At 33.9% G+C, this 18,936-nt stretch overlaps 1 protein-coding gene across 1 annotated transcript in view; it reads left to right on the top strand.

Moving 5' to 3' along the window:
- Window positions 1-17,636, top strand: part of LOC145319646 (uncharacterized) — a 40,911-nt gene extending 23,275 nt beyond the window's left edge. The window contains exons 2-9 of the mRNA XM_080161918.1: window positions 10,113-10,179; window positions 10,968-11,035; window positions 13,529-13,593; window positions 14,257-14,353; window positions 14,828-14,886; window positions 15,736-15,792; window positions 16,700-16,798; window positions 17,529-17,636. Of these exons, the coding sequence (XP_080018044.1) occupies window positions 10,119-10,179; window positions 10,968-11,035; window positions 13,529-13,593; window positions 14,257-14,353; window positions 14,828-14,886; window positions 15,736-15,792; window positions 16,700-16,798; window positions 17,529-17,562 (540 nt within the window). The 5' untranslated portion in view covers window positions 10,113-10,118 and the 3' untranslated portion in view covers window positions 17,563-17,636. The remainder of the gene's footprint in view (window positions 1-10,112; window positions 10,180-10,967; window positions 11,036-13,528; window positions 13,594-14,256; window positions 14,354-14,827; window positions 14,887-15,735; window positions 15,793-16,699; window positions 16,799-17,528) is intronic.
- Window positions 17,637-18,936: the final 1,300 nt, after the last annotated feature.

Here is an 18,936-nt window from a genome sequence, read left to right as displayed (position 1 = left end):
AGTTTTTCCCCTTAAAGGAGGGGAAGGAGTCGTTTTAGAGACTTCAAGCATCTCTTTCATGTTGAACAACTTTTTGAGGCAGACATTTCTTTATTTATGTTTCATTCGCCTCCGGCTGACCGTTTAGCCGTTATTTGCCGCCGAAGGCGTGATTTTTGGCGATTTTTGCCGTTTCCGAGGTTTTAATGGACATTTAGGAGGGGAAGGAGTTGTCCAATCAAGTTGATGATGAAGTTCATTTTTGTAGGCAATTGCATTGGCTAAATTTCATGTGAAGTAAAATTTGTTGTACCTCTAACCGGTTTTGCTCCAGCTGAATCGATTTACAGATACCCCCTAAAAACCGGAAAAAACCGGTTTTTCATAAAATTCACGGCCGGTTTTGGCCGGATCCGGCTCAAATTTTGCATGGAGTCATCCTTTGATATTCCCAACAGTTGATACTTGACTCAGCAAGATCCCAGAAAAGTGTGGTATATCTACCCTTGGGCTGTAAATTATTCCGGTACCCAATAATTTTATCTCGCATTCTTTGGTAAGGTCCTTTTATTGAATCTTTGATTGGTTTAAATTTTCACCAATGACTATTTTGGTTTATAAAAATTTCCACCAATAACTATTTTGGTTTATAAAAATTTCCACCAATAACTATTTTGGTTTATAAAAATTTCCACCAATAACTATTTTGGTTTATAAAAATTTCCACCAATAACTAATTTGGTTTATAAAAATTTCCACCAATAACTATTTTGGTGTATAAAAATTGGTTATATCATTCATTGTCTTATCCCTCCAAATTCCAGTACATAATCCCTAAAAATTTCCCAAAAAAAACAATCTTCTACAAAATGTTCACAAGCAAATGGTTGAAACCAGTTCGTTCTGGTTCTACCCACACAAACACACACACACACACACATTCTCATTTTCATAGTACTGCATCTCAAAGTACACACAGACAAACTCTTACATCCACAAAAACACACACACACACAATATTCAGTGTATAAGGGATGGAGAAGGGTAGGTATCCAAATTCGAACACAACACTCATATTTCTCTCTTCATGCATTATACACACACACACTCACACACAAACACACATACACACCCACCCACACACACACACACACTAAAAAAAAACATGTAAAGAATATTTTTGTTGTGATAATTCTTAAATACATTCTAATTAACCTTAAAATGTAATTATATTTAAAAATAAAATATTTGCATTTTTCAATTAGTTTTTAGGGATTTGCTGTGTTTTATTAAGAAACGTGAAGTGTGCGGGAATTTTTAAGCTTTTTTTCTATGAGTAATAATTAATAAACTTTTTTTTAATCATAATTTTATTTACAAGGAACACTTATACCAATTAGTAGCGAAGCAATAGCAATCTACAATAACACTATGAATTTCAGATTTAGACAGATATGGCCAAAACAGTGATATCCCTATCCTTATAATAAAGTAACAGGATGTCTGTTTGTTTGTATGTCTGTACCGAAGAATCTTAATAATCGCTGAACTGATCGGGTTCACCTTAACAGGGTAGCTTCTCATAGGTTCCGGAAAGGTTTAAAACTTTTTCGGGGGAGGGTACAACCACCCTCCCAAGAGAAATCGCCCTAGAAAAAAATTACCTCCCCCCCCCAAAAAAAATTTCACCCCCCCCCCATTTTTTTTCTTTTAAAATCTAATATAATAAATTAGGTAAACAAATACGACCCTCCCCTCCTCAAGTGCCCATAGAGGCCTCTAGGGGGCATAGGCGCTAGTTTTATATATAAAGTAGTAAGAATTTTTTTTTGTCTGTAGCTTAAGATTTGTAGCTTACTTTTTAAGATAACTTATGAACCAATTGAGTTTTATAAAAGCTTCAAATGAGCCCGAAGAGGGTTTAGGCTATTTCATTTTTAGATTTAAGTCTTGGGATGGTTTTAATCTATTTTTCTACTCTCTAGTCTTATACAATTCAGCTACGAACAAACCCTAGCTGTAGATTACATGCGCTTAAAATAATATTTGATCCATTTCAAAATATTAGCATTTAGTTTGTCTGACTTTTGTACTTATTATGCCTTTTTTTTTTACATAACTTTAAATGTTTTAAGCACAAAATATCGCCAAATAGGTCATATAAAAGAATTTTAAAACAATCGGTCACTAACAAAATGTTTTGCAAATTTGTAGAGATACAAAAATGAAATACAAAATATAAACACAAAGTTATTGTTTATGAAGTCACTTAAAAACACGTTATAAATAAAATTTAGGGTAATATTGTATTGCCTATAAAATACATATCAATAGGAAAAAAATATGATTAATTTAAACTAATGTCACAATTAAAATCACTAAATTATAAAAAAATTGCCGGCTGTAGAAAAATAAAAAGCAGCATTTTCTCAAGGGTTTACTTTAACATTACTAAATGCTAAAAAGCAAGAAGATTTTTATTTCTCATTTCCCCCCCCCTCTCTCTCTTTCTCTATCTCTCTCTCTCTCTCCTGTTCTCTGTCACCCTCCGATAACCCCCCTCTCTTTCTCCCCTTTCTCTCTCTGAAGAGGAAAGACAAGGGGGGGGGGGGGTGTTGGTAAATGTGGAAGGGGGAATTGAGGACGAGGCCATGAATTTTCTCCAAGTAGGAGGATAGTTTAGGGGGGGGAGGGGGGGTAAGGGGTGGAATTTCACAAAACAAGAAATTTTATAGTTTAGCAGAGATTAAAATAATGGAAATAGGATATACATGGATATAATGACAGTCTCTGTTAGGGATCTCATTTATTGGTCAGTTCATTCATCCACTAGGTAAGGAGGTGGATCGTTATTTTAGCCAGCTGCGAGCTTCACTTTATCAGAGTAAATGAAAATCTGGTGCAACATCCAAGTAATAGTATATTGATACAAAAATTTAATTGTAAAATTTTTCTAAAGTTCCAAAGATTGGTATAAAATATTTGAGAGTTAATGATATTGTAGAAACACATGTAGTGCCGCGGGGAAAGTTGACGGAGGTAAAGTGACATGGGGGGGGGGAGTGCATTTTCGCTACCGGAGGACATTATGAGGGAGGTTAAAGGGACGGGGGGACAGATATAAGGAAAAGTACAAATGGGGAAATGGGGGAAGAAATATATTTAAAAAGGAAAGGTAGAAGATGAATGGATAAGGAGGGGGGAAACAAACAGGGAAAAAGGGGGAAAAATTAAATTTGGGGAAGTTTTTTTATAGTTAACACTAAGCAAAGGGGGGGGGGGGGGGAGGTGATAAAAAAGACTTTCTTTTATATTTTTTTTATATCAGATTTTATGCTTATGTAACTTTCTGCTTTACATAAGATTAACAATTTATTCGATTGATAAAAAAAACATTTTATATTAAATATTTTCGGTACAAAATGTCATAACAATCATTTTTAGGAAATAAAATTAGATATTTCAAAATTTAAAAAGACTGTCCTTAGATAAAATGACTTAAATACTGGCATAAAGAGACAAAAATTTGTGGGGGGGGGGGGAGAGATGGAAAAAAAGAGAGAGAGAGAAAGTGGGAGAAAGACAAATTAGAAAAGAAAAGCGAGTGATTAATAGGGAAGGTTTGAAAAGTGGGGGGGGGGGGGGGGCTACTCTATATTGATTCTGTTTCCCTGCACTGAAGTGTTTCCACAAAAGTAGTAGATACAATTTTGGGTATTATCCTCTTAGAAATTTTTTTTTCAATATCGAAAATTTGAGTTCCAATCTGTTCAGTAGTTACTGAGATCTTAAGGGACAGACAAACGGATGGACAGACAGACAGCCATCAAGCTACTTTGTATTATAGATATTACAAATATCTTTTCTATTACATCTAAAAACAAGTATTTCTGTGCAAAAAATATGATTTGTTGTATGCTACAGATTTTTCTGCTGTTTCACGACCTCACCGCACGATTGGTGTGTATTTTTTAACAGATATGGGCGCTGTTTGCAAACTTTTCTCAGTGCAATGCCAATTCAACTTTTTAAAAACAATGATTTGCTATAATTATGGTCGGTCCGTACGTACGTCACAGACAGTTAGCTCTTTTCGTTAATTTAAACAGGTTAGAATTGCCTTATTGATACCAAATTTTGTAAGATGACTCCTGTAGAAGTTGGGTACGATTTAGAAAGCGCAGCAACTCTAAACTCGTTAACAGAATGTACATGCGTCTATTTTAAACAAGTTGACTTTTATATTTTTTTTGAACTAAAATTTTATGTGATATAATCATCCGATTGATCTTATTTTTGGAGTACTGATTTCTATTACAATAAGGTAGAATATTATAAGCGAATCATCTCTATAATAACGTCCAAAAAATGTCAGTACGTCCTGAAACAATATTCTGTATTTTGCATATTCAGTTTCAGAGCTTCGCTTTTATGGATGTTGTCATCCTTGTTAAAGGAAAGGCTTTGCTATATTTAAGGTCGGTCCGTGCGTCCGTAACGAATAGCACTTATCGTTAAATTAGGCATGTTAGAATTGTCCTTGCAATTTTAAATTTTAGTTTATTTTAAAAATGTTTAATGTTTATTATTTAGATATTATGACTTCCATTTTTTAAGTGATGCAGCTGTCTTATTACAAATCGTTTTAGAAATGGTGATCACTAAAATGATTAGGTATTATGTAATCCTTATAATAATGTAACAGGATGTCTATCTGTTTGTGTGTACCGAAGGATCTCACTAACCGCTGAACCGATCGGGTTCTCCTTAACAGGGTAGCTTCTCATAGGTCCCGGGAAAGTTTATAAGTATTTTCTTGGGGGGTGGGACACCCCCAACCACCCCAAAAAAAAATTCCCCCCCAAAATAAAAAAAAAATTTTGTTTTACTTTTTAAAAAAAAAATCTAAAACAAGAAATTGGGGTATCAAATTCGACTTCCCCCTCCTCATGTGCCCCTAGAGGCCTCTAGGGGCTAGTCCTTATAATAAAGTAAAAGGATTTTTGTCTGTGAGTCTGTTTGTTTGTTTGTACCGAAGGATCTCGCAAACCGATCGGGTTCTCCTGAACAGGGTAGCTCCTCATAGGTCCCAGGAAGGTTTATAACTATTTTTTTGGTGGGTGGGACACCCCCTCCCCACAAAAAAATGAAAAATACCCCCCCGCCTTAAAATGTTAAATTTTTGAACTAAAAAATTCCACCCCTCAAAAAAATATTTTTCACTTTTTCTTTTAAAATATAAAATATAAAATTGGGTTATCAAATTCGACTCCCCCCTCCTTAAATGCCCCTAGATGCCTCTAGGGGCGTAGCCGCTAGTATGTTATACAGTGAGTCCGTCAGTAACGGTTAGCCCTGATCTTACATGTAAGTAAATAGGTTTGAAAGAATCGAGTCATCGATGTCAAATAAACTATAAAATGGAATTTTAAAAACAACTCTACAGACAAGAATGACAACATACATAAAAGCGAAGAGTTTAAAAGGTAAGACAAACGAACATTAACAATTGTAGAGTAACAGTGTGTTACAAAACTGCTTAAATACAGGCTAATGTTTATGGACATACTTACATTTTTAAGGACTTGATTATAGAGATGCTTCGCTATATATAACATTGTACATTGTTGTAGTAATCAGTATTCCAAATATCAGATGAATAAGATAATAATAGATAATAGAAAATTTTGGCTAAAAAGGTTAAAAAGCAACATATTTTAAATGGATGTACGAATTTTCTGGTGTATATTATGGAGTTGCTACGCTTCCTTAATTGTATCTGCCTAATAGAAATTATAATTTAAAGTTTGAAATCGATTGTACAATTCTAACATGTCTAAATTAACAAAAAGAGTTAACCGTTTAAAAAAAAAACGATTCATCAAGGGGGGTGGGGGGTAAAAAGAGATCAAGATGGATAAGACAATGGCTGATAAAACGAAATACATCCCCCTTCTTTACATTGAAATTATTGGTTGAAACTGTTGGACACTCAACTTCATGAACCAACCAAATAAAATTTAATAGAAGTCTTTGAAGTTGTTAAACCAATGAATATGTTATCATTAACTTTGGGGACTAGTGTAATAAAAAGCCCAATGTCCCCTCCCTCCCTGGGTGAAACCATTAGTGGGGGGAAAAGGTCAAGGAATGTCTTCCCAATTTTAATTTTAAAGGGGCGTTATTAAAAACCCCCTACTACACGCAACGGCTTTTGATTATCCTATGATATAATGTATTTTTTCTGTCTGCTGCTGAAGATCTCGAAAATTGCTGGTTCGAATAGGTTGTACTCTTTAGAGAATTTTTGTCAATAACTTTATGTGGTTTAAGGCTATTTTACTAACCTCACCTAGAAACTATGGGCGATGTTCTATTAACCCTTTACAGTCGGGCCCCTTGCCGCACCTTAATCGGTCGGGGGGGGGGGGGGCGTTCAACGCCCCCCCTAATTATTTCAGTTCCTATTAGAGCTAGAGGGCTAAATTTTTTTTGTGCAAGTCCCCTGTTTGATAATGAATTTCCGACCTTTTACAAGTCTAAGTCAATTTTCGCTTCCTTCACCCTTTTATTTAAGAACCTTTGTTTTTAGGTCTTTTTTTATTTAAAAATTTCAAACGGCTGTAATTTTCTTATTTTTGAAGCTAGAAGAAAATTTTTTTCCCAGAAAATGTTTATCTTTATGTAAATTTTACATTAGAAATATCAAAATATAAATTTCAGCGGCCGCAGCTGTACTTGGCAGCTGCCAGCCGCCGCAGTCGGCGGTCGGCGGGAAAACGGAGGCGGATCTTCATGAAATTTTAATACGTTATGTAGACATGTAAGAAAAGCTTAAGTTTAAAATTTGAAGTCTCTAAGTCAAAAATTGCGGCCACAGAAGCCTTTTAAAGATTTCTGGAGACCTGGAGGATCAGGACCTGCAGGATCATACCTGGAACCTGAAATTGACTTGAACACCTGTATTTTATATAAGGATGTACTACTAGAGGATTTTTCAGTATTTTGGTATGATAAAATGCTTTGTTTTAGTCAAAAAAATATTTTTGCTCTTTACCTGGATGACCCTGCCAGGTTTGCTGGCATCCTGTGCCCGCCAGGATGGAGATATTCAAAAAATTCCAACTCTCAGTTATGTGTCATACCCATACTTAAAAAGTCAAGCAGTTTGGGCTCTTTATCTTTCACACACAGAAAATGAGATAGAAAACGCCCCCCCCCCCCACCGACCGTTAAGGGTTAAATAAAACACAACATGTTCTAAAATGAATTATATTATTTTTGCCACCAGGAGTTATCGGCACAATTTTTAACTCCATGTATATTGTATATTTTTTCGTTTTATCTTAATTGGACAATAAGCATTTTTTGTTGTAAATAATTATGAAATTTAGCAAAAAAAAACCTTCTGAAAATTAGAAAAAAAATTTCAGAGACAAGGGGAAGTGATTCTGACAAAAAATTTAACGTGAAAATTTTTCCTCAATCCACTTTTTCCCTCATCCCCCCCTCTCTCTTTTCCCCTCACCTCTCCCTTTCTCTCCTTTAACCCACTTCCCCTGCCACAAATTTTAAGCAATTTCAAATGGAATTATTTATTTGAATCACGGCCCCTGTTTAATTGATTGGTAGTCTGATAATTTTCTCTGTAGTGACTGGATATACTTTGATATATGTAAGTTTAGATTTACAGTTAAATGTATTGTGTAAAGCTATTCTATAAGTCACTATTTTTTTTGTTATTTACGGTGGGTAATTATTCGTGATTTATTTTAATTCTATAATGTCATTTTTTTTTCTCCGCTGCTATTAAAGATTTAAATTAACAAATTCCTAGATAACTTAACAAATTTTAAAATTATAGAATTAAACAGTTTTGTTAAATACAAGGGGTCGAAGGCCAGAGCTAACAATTTTTTTTTTGCGGGAAATTTTCTATAAAACGACGCTATTAAAGAATTTTCTGTATGGTTTGAGAACTGGTTCTAAAACAGCTGATATTAATCGGTTTTGAAGCCATCCCCGAAAGATAAATATATATTTTTTAGTATAATAAATAGCTTAGATTCAACTCTTGCTCGATTGTGTGTTTTTAAAAGGGAGGCTTTTCTATAAAACGGGGGTTTTTAATGCAACCATCTCGTAATCATTGAGTAAATGGCACTTAGAATTCGAATTTTAAACTGAAATTTTGCATGAGTAATCCTTGGTAGGTCTATTTTCCCTAAATCGAACAAAAAGTTGGAAAAGTAACGGCTGGCGGCTCAGCTGTTAAGCCGTTTTTTTTGACTATTTTCAGGGCAAATTTATGATTAATTACGTAGGAATCAACTTTTAAAACATATTTTTGGTTAAATTCATGTTAAATGATATTGATAATATCCATTTTTTAAATTTCTAGTACAAACAGCTACTGGCTAGAACTGTTTGATAACGTTTTGGACCGGCAAAGAGTATTATATGGAGAAGTTTCGTGACTAATTTGCCTGAAGATAGCCCAAAAAAATGGCAAAACGACTGAGCCGGCAGAGGTCAGCCGTTCCTTTCCAAACTTTTTGTTCGATTTAGGAGAAATAGACCTACCAAGAATTACTCGTGCAAAATTTCAAATCGAAATTCGAATTCTAAGTGCCATTTAATCATTGATTACGAGATGGTTGCATTAACCCCCCTTAATTTTCAATACTGCAATACTTGAAGACCAAAAATTTTAGTACCACCGTTATTTTGCATGTTGGCCTGTATGACAGTTAATCCGTGTTTAAGAATGCAAAAATATTTTTTTTATTTTTTAGTGGAAGCGTCCTTAGCCTCTAGGGTCTCTGTAATTTTTGGTTGAAAATAGCAGAAAAAAGGCCTATATATAACCATCCCAAGACTTAAATCGAAAAAATTGGAGAAACAAATCGGTTCGGTGGTTAGTGAGATCTTAAGCTACAAATTACCATATCCTATTATTTAAAGTAAGCTTTTTATGTCTGTACCGAAGGATATCGCTAACTTTTGAATTTTTTTTTTTTTAGTGAAGCTTCCTATATGTTTAAGATGGTTTAAGGCTATTATTTATATTTATTAAGTCTGGGTACGGTTTAGTGTAGTTGGGTATAGTACCCTTCGTGACATTGCCTCTTAAAGGGCGTTTCGTCATATTTTCAAAGTAGCTATTGTCATATTTCTAGCCCCTGTGGAGGCTATAACCCTGCGGGGCATCCACCTAACCTAATCTTAAATAGCTATCTAATGCTAATGTGACAATACGACGAAACTAAACCCGGGTATTTTTCTGCCCTTCCATATTCCTTTAAATATACAGCCTACAGGTGTTAAAAGGACTCTCCACAGAAAAATCAACTTTGGATTTTTGAAAATCTAACCTGAAACTATTATTCTCTGTTCAATTTTAGGCATTTTTTGTTTTTGTGGCATCGTGATCGAAGCCCTTTGAAAATTTTGTCCGCCGCCTATTTGTACTGCCGCTATAACAATATATACTACACTTTCCTCCACTCAATATATGTTGCCGCTAAAGAACATTTGCTCCATTGCAACCGGCCGCTCTACGATTTATCCTCTTCCTTGACTGGACAATCCTGCCGCCTCTATTTTGTGTTCGCCTCCGCCAAATATAACCATCTTTTGCCGCAGTTGCCGCATTCATCGCCCTTCTCCGCCGCTACTCCGCTATACATTGCGTACGTAGCTATACACAACACCCCCAGCCTCCATTTAATTTCTGAACAAGGGAGAGGGGAGCATGTATTAAAAAGCGACGTACAGCGGAGTAGCGGCGGAGAAGGGCGATGAATGCGGCAACGGCGGCAAAAATAGAAGCTAAAAATCACTAAAGCAGCACAAATTAAATGGCGGGAGGATTCACTTAAAGGAGGTAAAAAATTTCAAAGGGCTTCGATCGCGATGCCACAAAAACAAAAAATGCCTAAAATTGAACAGAGAATAATAATTTCAGGTTAGATTTTCAAAAATCTATAGTTGATTTTTCTGTGGAGAGTCCTTTTAAGGGTGCAACCACTAGTTAATTTTTGAATAATAATTAGATTTATGTAGTTTTTCATTTTCTTTTTACAAACTTCCTTCTTTTAGAAAGCAGGTCATAACATGATTTTCTTTTTTAGTTTATAATGAAGACTTTGTCAGCAATTTTGTTTATTATTTCCTGTTTTCAAGTTGAGCATATCAAAGGTAAGAGTTTAACATTTTAAAAGCTTGTCTATAATATATGTGGGGTAGCGAAAGAATCTTCCACTTTTAAACCTATCTTGTGGATTTAAATTAAAAGGTTTCAATTTGCCTTTGTATTATTCTCTCCTTCGCATAACTATGTGATGCTTTAAGAGTGAATGTCTTGGCCCTGATTAGGTAATGACTTCTTACCATGCACTGTTGGGACTACCAGACAAAGGTCGTGTAATCAAAGAGTTAGTTGTCTGTTGGGTTTTACTTAACCTAATACCCTGGGTGTTTGGATAGGAAAGGAGAGATCTGGCTTCCCTTTAGTAATCTTGGGATGTTACACCTGACGTTAAAGTGTCATGGCCCATATATGAAATTAATGTGTAAACTTTTTATTAAGTACTTTTATGCATAGAAGAATTTAAGTATTTTGATTATTGATTTCAAACTTTGCATGATTATACCTGTTGTAGTTGAGTACGATTTAGAAAGAGTAGCAACTCTATAATCTTTACCAGAATGTCCATACGTCCATTTTAAATATGTTTATTCTTAACTTTTTAAACAAATTTTTATGTGATTATATTCAGATTGTCCGTTTGTCCTTAAACATTCTTCAGTTTTTCAACAAATTTACTTACAATTTTGTTTCAACTGTTAAATTTATATTCTGAATAATGAGTTGTGACACTCTACTAGTGCTAATGTTCGTTTGACCTACAAATTTAGAGCTTTGCTTTTATGGATGTTGTCATCCTTGTTCTTTTATAATTAATTAAACTATATTTATGTATTAGGTATGAGCTCTGGTCCTCCAACCTGTACGCTGTTACCAAGTCATGCGGGGGCTAGTGCAGACAAACAGGTAGGCTTAAGAGAGGGGACAATAGGCCCCAAAGTTTTAGAATAACGTTTTCTTATTCGTTGGTTTAACAACTTTGGAGGCTTTTACTTGAATTGTTGGTTTATTAGGTTGATTGTAAATGTTTCAGAAGGGGTTATTTTTGTTTGTCATTATTGGGGATTTACATAAATTTATAGGCCATTGTCAAATCCCTTTAGATCCCTGGTTATAACTATACAGTAACATTACCAATTTTCTAGTATGTCTTCAAAACCGATTAATATCCTGTGGATTAGAACCTGTTCTAGGCTATTTTTTAAAAATCCTTTATAACTTAGTATTACATACAAATATTAAAATTAACCCTTAACGTTCGGGACGGGGGGGGGGGGCGGTTTTTCTATCTCATTTACTGTGTGTGAAAATAAAGAGCCCAAATTGCGTATTTTTAAGTATGGGTATGACACATAACTGAGAGTTGGAATTTTTTGAATATCTCCATCCTGGCGGGCACAGGATGCCAGCAAACCTGGCAGGGTCATCCAGGTAAAGAGCAAAAATATTTTTTTGACTTAAACAAAGCATTTTATCATACCAAAATACTAAAATATCCTCTAGTAGTACATCCTTATATGAAATACAGGTGTTCAAGACACTTTCAGGTTCCGGGTATGATCATGCAGTTCCTGATCCTCCAGGTCACCAGAAATTTTTAAAAGACTCCTGTGGCCGCAATTTTTGACTTAGAGACTTCAGATTTTAAACTTAAGCTTTTCTTGCATGTCTACATAACATATTAAAATCACCAAGTACAGCTGCGGCCGCTGAAATTTATTTTGATATTTCTAATGTAAAGTTTACATAAAGATAATCATTTTGTGGAAAAAAAAATTTTCTTATAGCTTCAAAAATAAGAAAATTACAGCCTTTTGAAATTTTGAAAGTAAAAAAAGACCTAAAAACAAAAGTTGTTAAATAACCCCCCCCCCAACCGATTAAGGTGCGGCAAGGGGCCGACTGTAAAGGTTAAAAAGGATGACGCCATCCATAAGTAGCGAAGCTAAAAAAATGTGGATGGACATCCGGAAAAAAGTTACGAAAAAATATAAACATTAAAATTAATCACGAAACCTTTTATATTTATAATGTGAATATTTATCAAGCACCACAAAGAATACGACTTTGTGGGTATATGTAAAATTTAAATCTTGAAAAGGAGTTGAGAATATGAACTATCTTAAATAGGAGCCGAGAAAATCACGTTTCCCCCGAAACGTTTCAGACGGTTATTTCAATTTATAGAGTAGCTTCGCTACTAAAAATAATTACCGGTTTATGGTTTTATCCCTATAATTTATCATTCTAATATCAGAGGAAAGCTTTATATGTATAATCCGAAGCGATAATTGGATATTAAAATCCTGTTACTATTTGTCTGTACCAAAGGATCTTGCCAACCTCTTATTCTCCTTTACAGTGGAGCTTCTCGTGGTCTAGGGAATTTTTTTTTTTTTTTTTTGGGGGGGAGGGGTGGGGGGCTAGGGGGCTACCAACAATCTTTAAAGAAAAATTTCCCCTAGAAAAAATGAATCTCCACAAATTTTTATTCTACTTAAGCACAATTAGTGGTTTTCATTAATTGATTTAGAAATGCAAACGAAATTTTAAAATTTTCGTTTAAAATCTACACATGCCTCTACTTTATACTATGTTTAAGTATTGCTTATGAATGTTCTGCTCGTTTTAAAACCTGTATAAGTAAGACATATTGGCCATCAGACTCTTTATATACAGTTTATTATGGTCATTAAAAGAAAAAAAGTGGCGGGTTTTGACAATTTTTTAAAGCTAAGCTTTTCTATAATTAGTAGGGTCGGTCCGTCCGCACGTCCGTGACTGATAGCTTTTTTTATTTATGCACGTTAGAATTGTCCTATTTCTATTTCAAAATTTGCATGGTGATCCCTGTACTAGTTTGCTACAATTTATAAAGCGTAGCAACTCAGTTACTAAAATGTCCGTACGTCCATTTTCAACATGACTATTTTTTTAACAACAAATTTTTATATGATCTAATTTTTGGTATACTGATTCCTGGGACAACAAAGTACAATATTATAAGCGAAGCAACTCTATAATAAAGTCCTAAAAATGTAATTATGTCTTTAAATATTATCCTGCATCAAGCACTTTTCAACAAATTTACTTACAATTTTGCTTTGACTCTTATACATTTATTTTCTGATTATTCGGTTCTGACACTCTACAAGTGTTAATGCCCTTTTGTCCTACCGTTTCAGAGCTTCGCTTTTATGGATGTTGTAGTCCGTTACACTAGTTTTTGATGTTATTTAAGGTTAGGTAAATGTTAAGGATTGCCCAACATGGTTAGGAAATTGACCCTGCAAGGTTTAAGCCTCTCTCAGGGGCTAGAAATAGAAGAGTAGCTACTGTGAAAATACTACTAAACCCACTACTTAGTTTTCTTTCCAATATCTGTTATATATTGTTTAGGATTGGAGGGATTTATTTGATATTTCTTTCACCCGCTGCAACCAGGGACAAATCTTAGATCCAAGGTAAGTTTTTCCTTAATCAGCGAAGCTTTTCTATAGTAACTGTAATTAATTTGAATTGCTGGATTCTCTTTCGATTTTTAAGTGATCATCTAGAGAATCCAGATTATAATTTGCAATTAGCATATAATAAATGTGATACTCTAACACAAGGATATTATGTTAAGAAACTTCCAATAAACAACCAACCATTTGATTGCAAGATTTTAGTCTGAGATGTTCTAACTGTGCATGATAATGAATTGCGTCAGTTGCAGTAAACGGTGGACGGACATTTTGGCTAATTTGTAGGGAAGTTTCGCTACTAACCCCACAATATGTACACTTTTATTAAACCAAAATGGTCACCATACTAAATCAAAAATATTTACAAACTATTTAGGCTAGGTTACATTGGCTAAAAAAAGATCTCTCCCCCCCCCCCCCCCTATTTTTTAGGGGGATATTAAAGGATCCTTTTAAATCTTTAATTTTCGGTGTTAGGATGGGCTAAGCGGAATACATGGTAGATTCCTCTCCTAATGTATTTTGGGAGAAGAATCTTTGATTAAGTTTTATGAACATTAAAATCAATATAATTTTAACATCATGACTTTTACAATGGAATTATTAATCAGAGCTAAGCTAGCCTGCATTTTAATTCGCTTAACAATTAAATTTTTACAGGAATAAAACCAAGACTGTAGATCCCAACCCAGACGGATGGTTTGTTGTGATTGAGCCCAAGGAGAATTCAAATAAGCCAGAGCAAATATCTATCAAGGTAGGACTCTTGGTTGTTGTAAGAAAGTAACAGGATCTCTGTCTGTGTATCGAAGGATCTTGCTAGTCGTTATGGTTCCTATTTAGTTTTAAGAGAAATTGGTTTGTGTACTTCAGGACCTCTATAACCACTGCAACAATATGGTTCTAGTTTACAGGGTAGCTTCTCATAGGTCCTGGGAGGGTTTATTACTATTTTGGGGGATCTTAACAACCTCCCAAGAGAAATTGCCCTTAGAAATAAATGCACACCTAAATTTTTTTTGAATTTATGTTTAAAACTAAAATTGAAAATGGGGGTGGGGGTCAACTCCTCCTCCACAAGTGCCTATAGGCCTATAGGTTGTTTCTGCTAGTTTAATTTAAAGTAGATTGTTTTCTCTCTTCCCCCTTTGAGTCTTTACGCAAGTGCCTCCAGGGGCATTGTTGCTAGTATTCAATAAATTACTGGACTAAAGTTTTAAAATATTTTCAGGGCTTTGCATTGAGAGCAATGAACGAGGAGGAATCAATTGAGTTTCCTCTTATTCACAGGTAAACCTTTTTGGATATTTAAAACTTTTATTGCACAATATTTGCATGGATGTTCTTACTTTTCATGTTTGAGGAGAAAGGAAAGTTTGTAATTTCTAAAGGCTTTTTAATAAGAACGAGGTTATTTTAAGTGTTTGAAATCATTTCTCTAATGGTTATATCCGCTGAGTAAAACAGTAATTTTGAAAAAAATATATTACTAATAAAATTACTAATGTTTTTATAGACTAAAATGATAAAATTCCACTTCAATGGTACTATTTTTTCTTGATAGGGCTTGGTCTTGTCTTTATATATGCCTTGACTTTGATAGACACATTCAAATTGTTCTTAGTCTTGTGAACAAATTATCTTGGAATGGTTAAAACCTGAAAATAATCAAATTACATATTTTGCAGGTTTTTAACAAATGGCGTCAAGGTGCACAAAAAATTAAAGAAATCCTTTTGAGAAAATAAGATTTAAAGAAACAAATACTACAATTCTTTACTAATTAACATCACGGATGTAATTATATAGATTAGGTTAAGGTTGCTCCCTCCCTCCCCAAATGTTGGTTAGTAACTTGTCAGGCTTCTCAATGTTGAGATGTATAAGTAGGCAGACTAGGCAGAGACTTGCTAGATTCAGATGTAGATAGATTTGACAGCGCCTTGGCACAAAGCTATTAAGGGATATCTCTCTTGTATAGATCCACACCGCAATTCAGCTTCTCGTAATTAAATTTGCGCAGCTGACTACAATGCGCCTCATTCAGGATTGTGACTAGAGATTTGCCCTAGATCTAGTGATTACAAGATGGTTGCATTAAACCCCCCCCCCCCCCCTCTTTTAATTTTTTTACTTTAGGAACCACAGACTGAAGAAGTTGGATTGCTATGGAGGGGAGCTTATGCTTTCTCACAGGTATAGTACCAGTTTCCTATTGGTTTAATTGTACAATAGTAGTTTCCTATTGGTTAAATTGTAAAGTCATGGTTTCCTATTGGCCGAATTGTCAATAAAAGTTTCCTATTGGTTTAAATGTACAATAAAAGTTTCCTTTTGGTTTAAATGTACAATAAAAGTTTCCTATTGGTTTAAATGTACAAAAAAAAAGTTTCCTATTGGTTTAAATGTACAAAAAATGTTTACTATTGGTTTAAATGTACAATATTATTCTCCTATTGGTTGAAATGTTCTATAGTATTTTTGTATTGGTTGAAATGTACAATAATATCCTACTATTGGTTGAATTGTACAATAATATCCTACTATTGGTTGGATTAATATGGTGGAGAGATAATGCTTTCTCACAGGTATGATAATAGAAAAAAAATAATCCACTTGAGCTTTAATACTCTGTAGAGGTGAGAAAATTCAAAATTAAACATTTTCTCTTACCAATGCTTGAACATGAAATGGGTTATTTTTTATTAGTTTTTACTATAACTGAAGGGTTTGTATTGAAAAAAGTGAAGTCTTGTTTTTTAAACTCATTTTATCTAGAACAAAGTAAAAATATTAGTCTGTCTGTCTCTATTTGTCTGAAGCTTAAGAGATCTCTGTAACCATTGAACAGATTTTGCACTACTCTTCAGGAAATATACCTACTGTTCCTGTAATGGTTTTAAGATATTTTCTTGGGGGTTGGACAACCCCCCCCCCCCTCAATATCCAAAAACCTTTACTTTTTCGATCTAAAATACCAAAAATTGGGTTTTCAAAATCAATCCCCTACCCCTTTCGAGACTTCTAGGGGGAGTATCCGCTAGTAAGAATATAAAGGCTTCCATTGCTATGCTATTTACAACTTAAATCCTCTTTATTACAGGAATGCTGAGGAAAAGTCAAGAATCAGTTTTTACTTCAAAGGACACCAAGATTATTTGGAACAAAACAAGAAACTATTTAGAGCCACCATTTTATCCAGGTATGTCGGGGATTTTAATCAGGCAGGGAGCGGATTTATAGTTTATTACACTAGTCCCCAAAGATTATAGAAATGTTTCTTATTGGATAAATTAACAACTTTGGAGAATTTTATTGAATTTTTAATGATCAGATCATTAGATGTTTAAACGTTCAACCACTAATTGTTAATTAGAGAAGGGGCAATTTGTGTTTCATTGTGGATGTGAAAAATTTTTTTGTCTATTGTCCTATTCCTTTAGATCCCTGTTTCAATTTCTAGCTTAAGAACGGTCATAGCTGCGCTAGCTACTTGTCTAAATTATTGTTTTTATTAAAACCGCGTTTATTAATTTAATTTATTAGTTTAGCTACTACATAATTTACTAGCGGCTTCGCCTCTAGGGGCTTTGCTCCAAGAGGTAATTAAAAATTTAGTACATGTGGTGCAGCACCAAATAGTTGGTTTCGTCTGCATCCTCAAAAAAATTTTTTTTAAAGTTTTTTAAAAAAAATCTATGGGAATTTGTTTTACTTTTGGAGGGGTTGTGGGTGTCCCATCCCCCCTCAAGAAAATAGCCTAAAACCACCACAGGACCAGTAGGTATATTCCCTAAAGAGTAGAATCAAATTAGTTCAGTGGTTACCGAGATCTTAATGGGCAGTAAGACTGACAGACATCAAGCTACTTTAATTATAGATATATTACTTCCCTAATTTACCAGCAATATAGTTAATAATATTTTTTTTAGTTACATGAAGTTTTGGACTGGCATTACATTTTAGTACCTGAACTTTATACAATATATAATAAAATTTTATGTTTATGTATTAATGACTTAATAAATTTGACTTATAAATATTTTTTCTTTTGTTTGTTATTTAACCTGTTATGTGAATAGTGTTTAATTGTTGTGGCATTTATTTTTTTCACTATTATTTATTCAATAAGTTTATTATTTAGATTTAAGTATTTTTATTATTCAGCAGGAAGTTGGTAAACAGATTAGTTTTTATGTGGTGAATCCTGGAAAGATTTACTATATTTTTCATTTGAATTAAAGGGATAGTTGCATGATGTGTATTTAAAGAGTCTTACCTGTATAAGTTACAAGAGTACCATCTAACAAATATAATTTTGTACTAAAATAACTAGCAATCAATTAGGCACCACCAAACGAGTCTCAATGCTGTTTTTGTGAAACAGGATAGTCATTTATGTTGCATTTATCCCAAAAATAAGTTTTTTAATCTTGATATTTTAAAAACTACTTGGTAGAAAATTGTAATTCTTTCAAATATATAAACTATAGATTTAGTTTAAACTATTGAACTGAAGAAAAAAAATGCAGTTCACTAAATTTAAGTTTAAATGCACTTTGTGCAACTACCCCTTTAGATTGGTGTCTTGATTTACTTACATAATTATTTTAATAAGGACGACATTTAAATTTCCGTCTATTCAAATGGAATTTTAATGGAACTAAGAGGTTTTATAGGTATTTAGTCGACCATAAGAACATTGCTATGGTTTGGGGGTCGTTGTTAGGGGGCTTTTTCTCTTAATATTAACATCCTGTTACTTTTATATAAGAATTGACCAAGTAGAGATTAAAAACAAGAATGACAACTTCCATAATAATTCTGAAACTGTAGGACAATTTAACATTAACACTTGTAGATTGTCCGCAATGAAAAAACAGAATATGAAGAAGTCCTGTAATGTGTTGCAAAAATGCTTAAATTCTATTTAAGAACATACTTACATTTTTAGGACTTAGGAATATAGATGCTTCGCTTATGACATTGTATCTTGTCCTAAGAATCTTTTTTTTTAACTATCATATGAATAAGAAAGTTTGGATCTACTGCAGTTTACAGTAAAATATTGCTGGTAAGCAATATTTCCAAAAATCTATGAATTTAAAAGGCTGCTAGCTGCCAAACTGCTACACATACAGATCATGCTCGCACACTGTTTTAAGCGGCAGTGGAAGGTCTACAAATAATCTGGAATAGCCATAAATCAATAATGCATAATTATCTCGCAGTGCAGAGAAATGCGCGAAAAAGACCTATTTTACTCGGTTTTTTCTTCAGTGAAGCTTTACCTGTGCATCATCAGATCTTGGCTATTACAGATTATTTGTAGGCCTTCTT

This window comes from Acartia tonsa, chromosome 5 (genome assembly GCF_053477335.1).
Source record: "Acartia tonsa isolate MP-2025a chromosome 5, ASM5347733v1, whole genome shotgun sequence".
In the NCBI taxonomy this organism is placed as follows: Eukaryota; Metazoa; Arthropoda; class Copepoda; order Calanoida; family Acartiidae; genus Acartia; species Acartia tonsa.
This window is presented reverse-complemented; position numbering and strand designations above follow the sequence as displayed.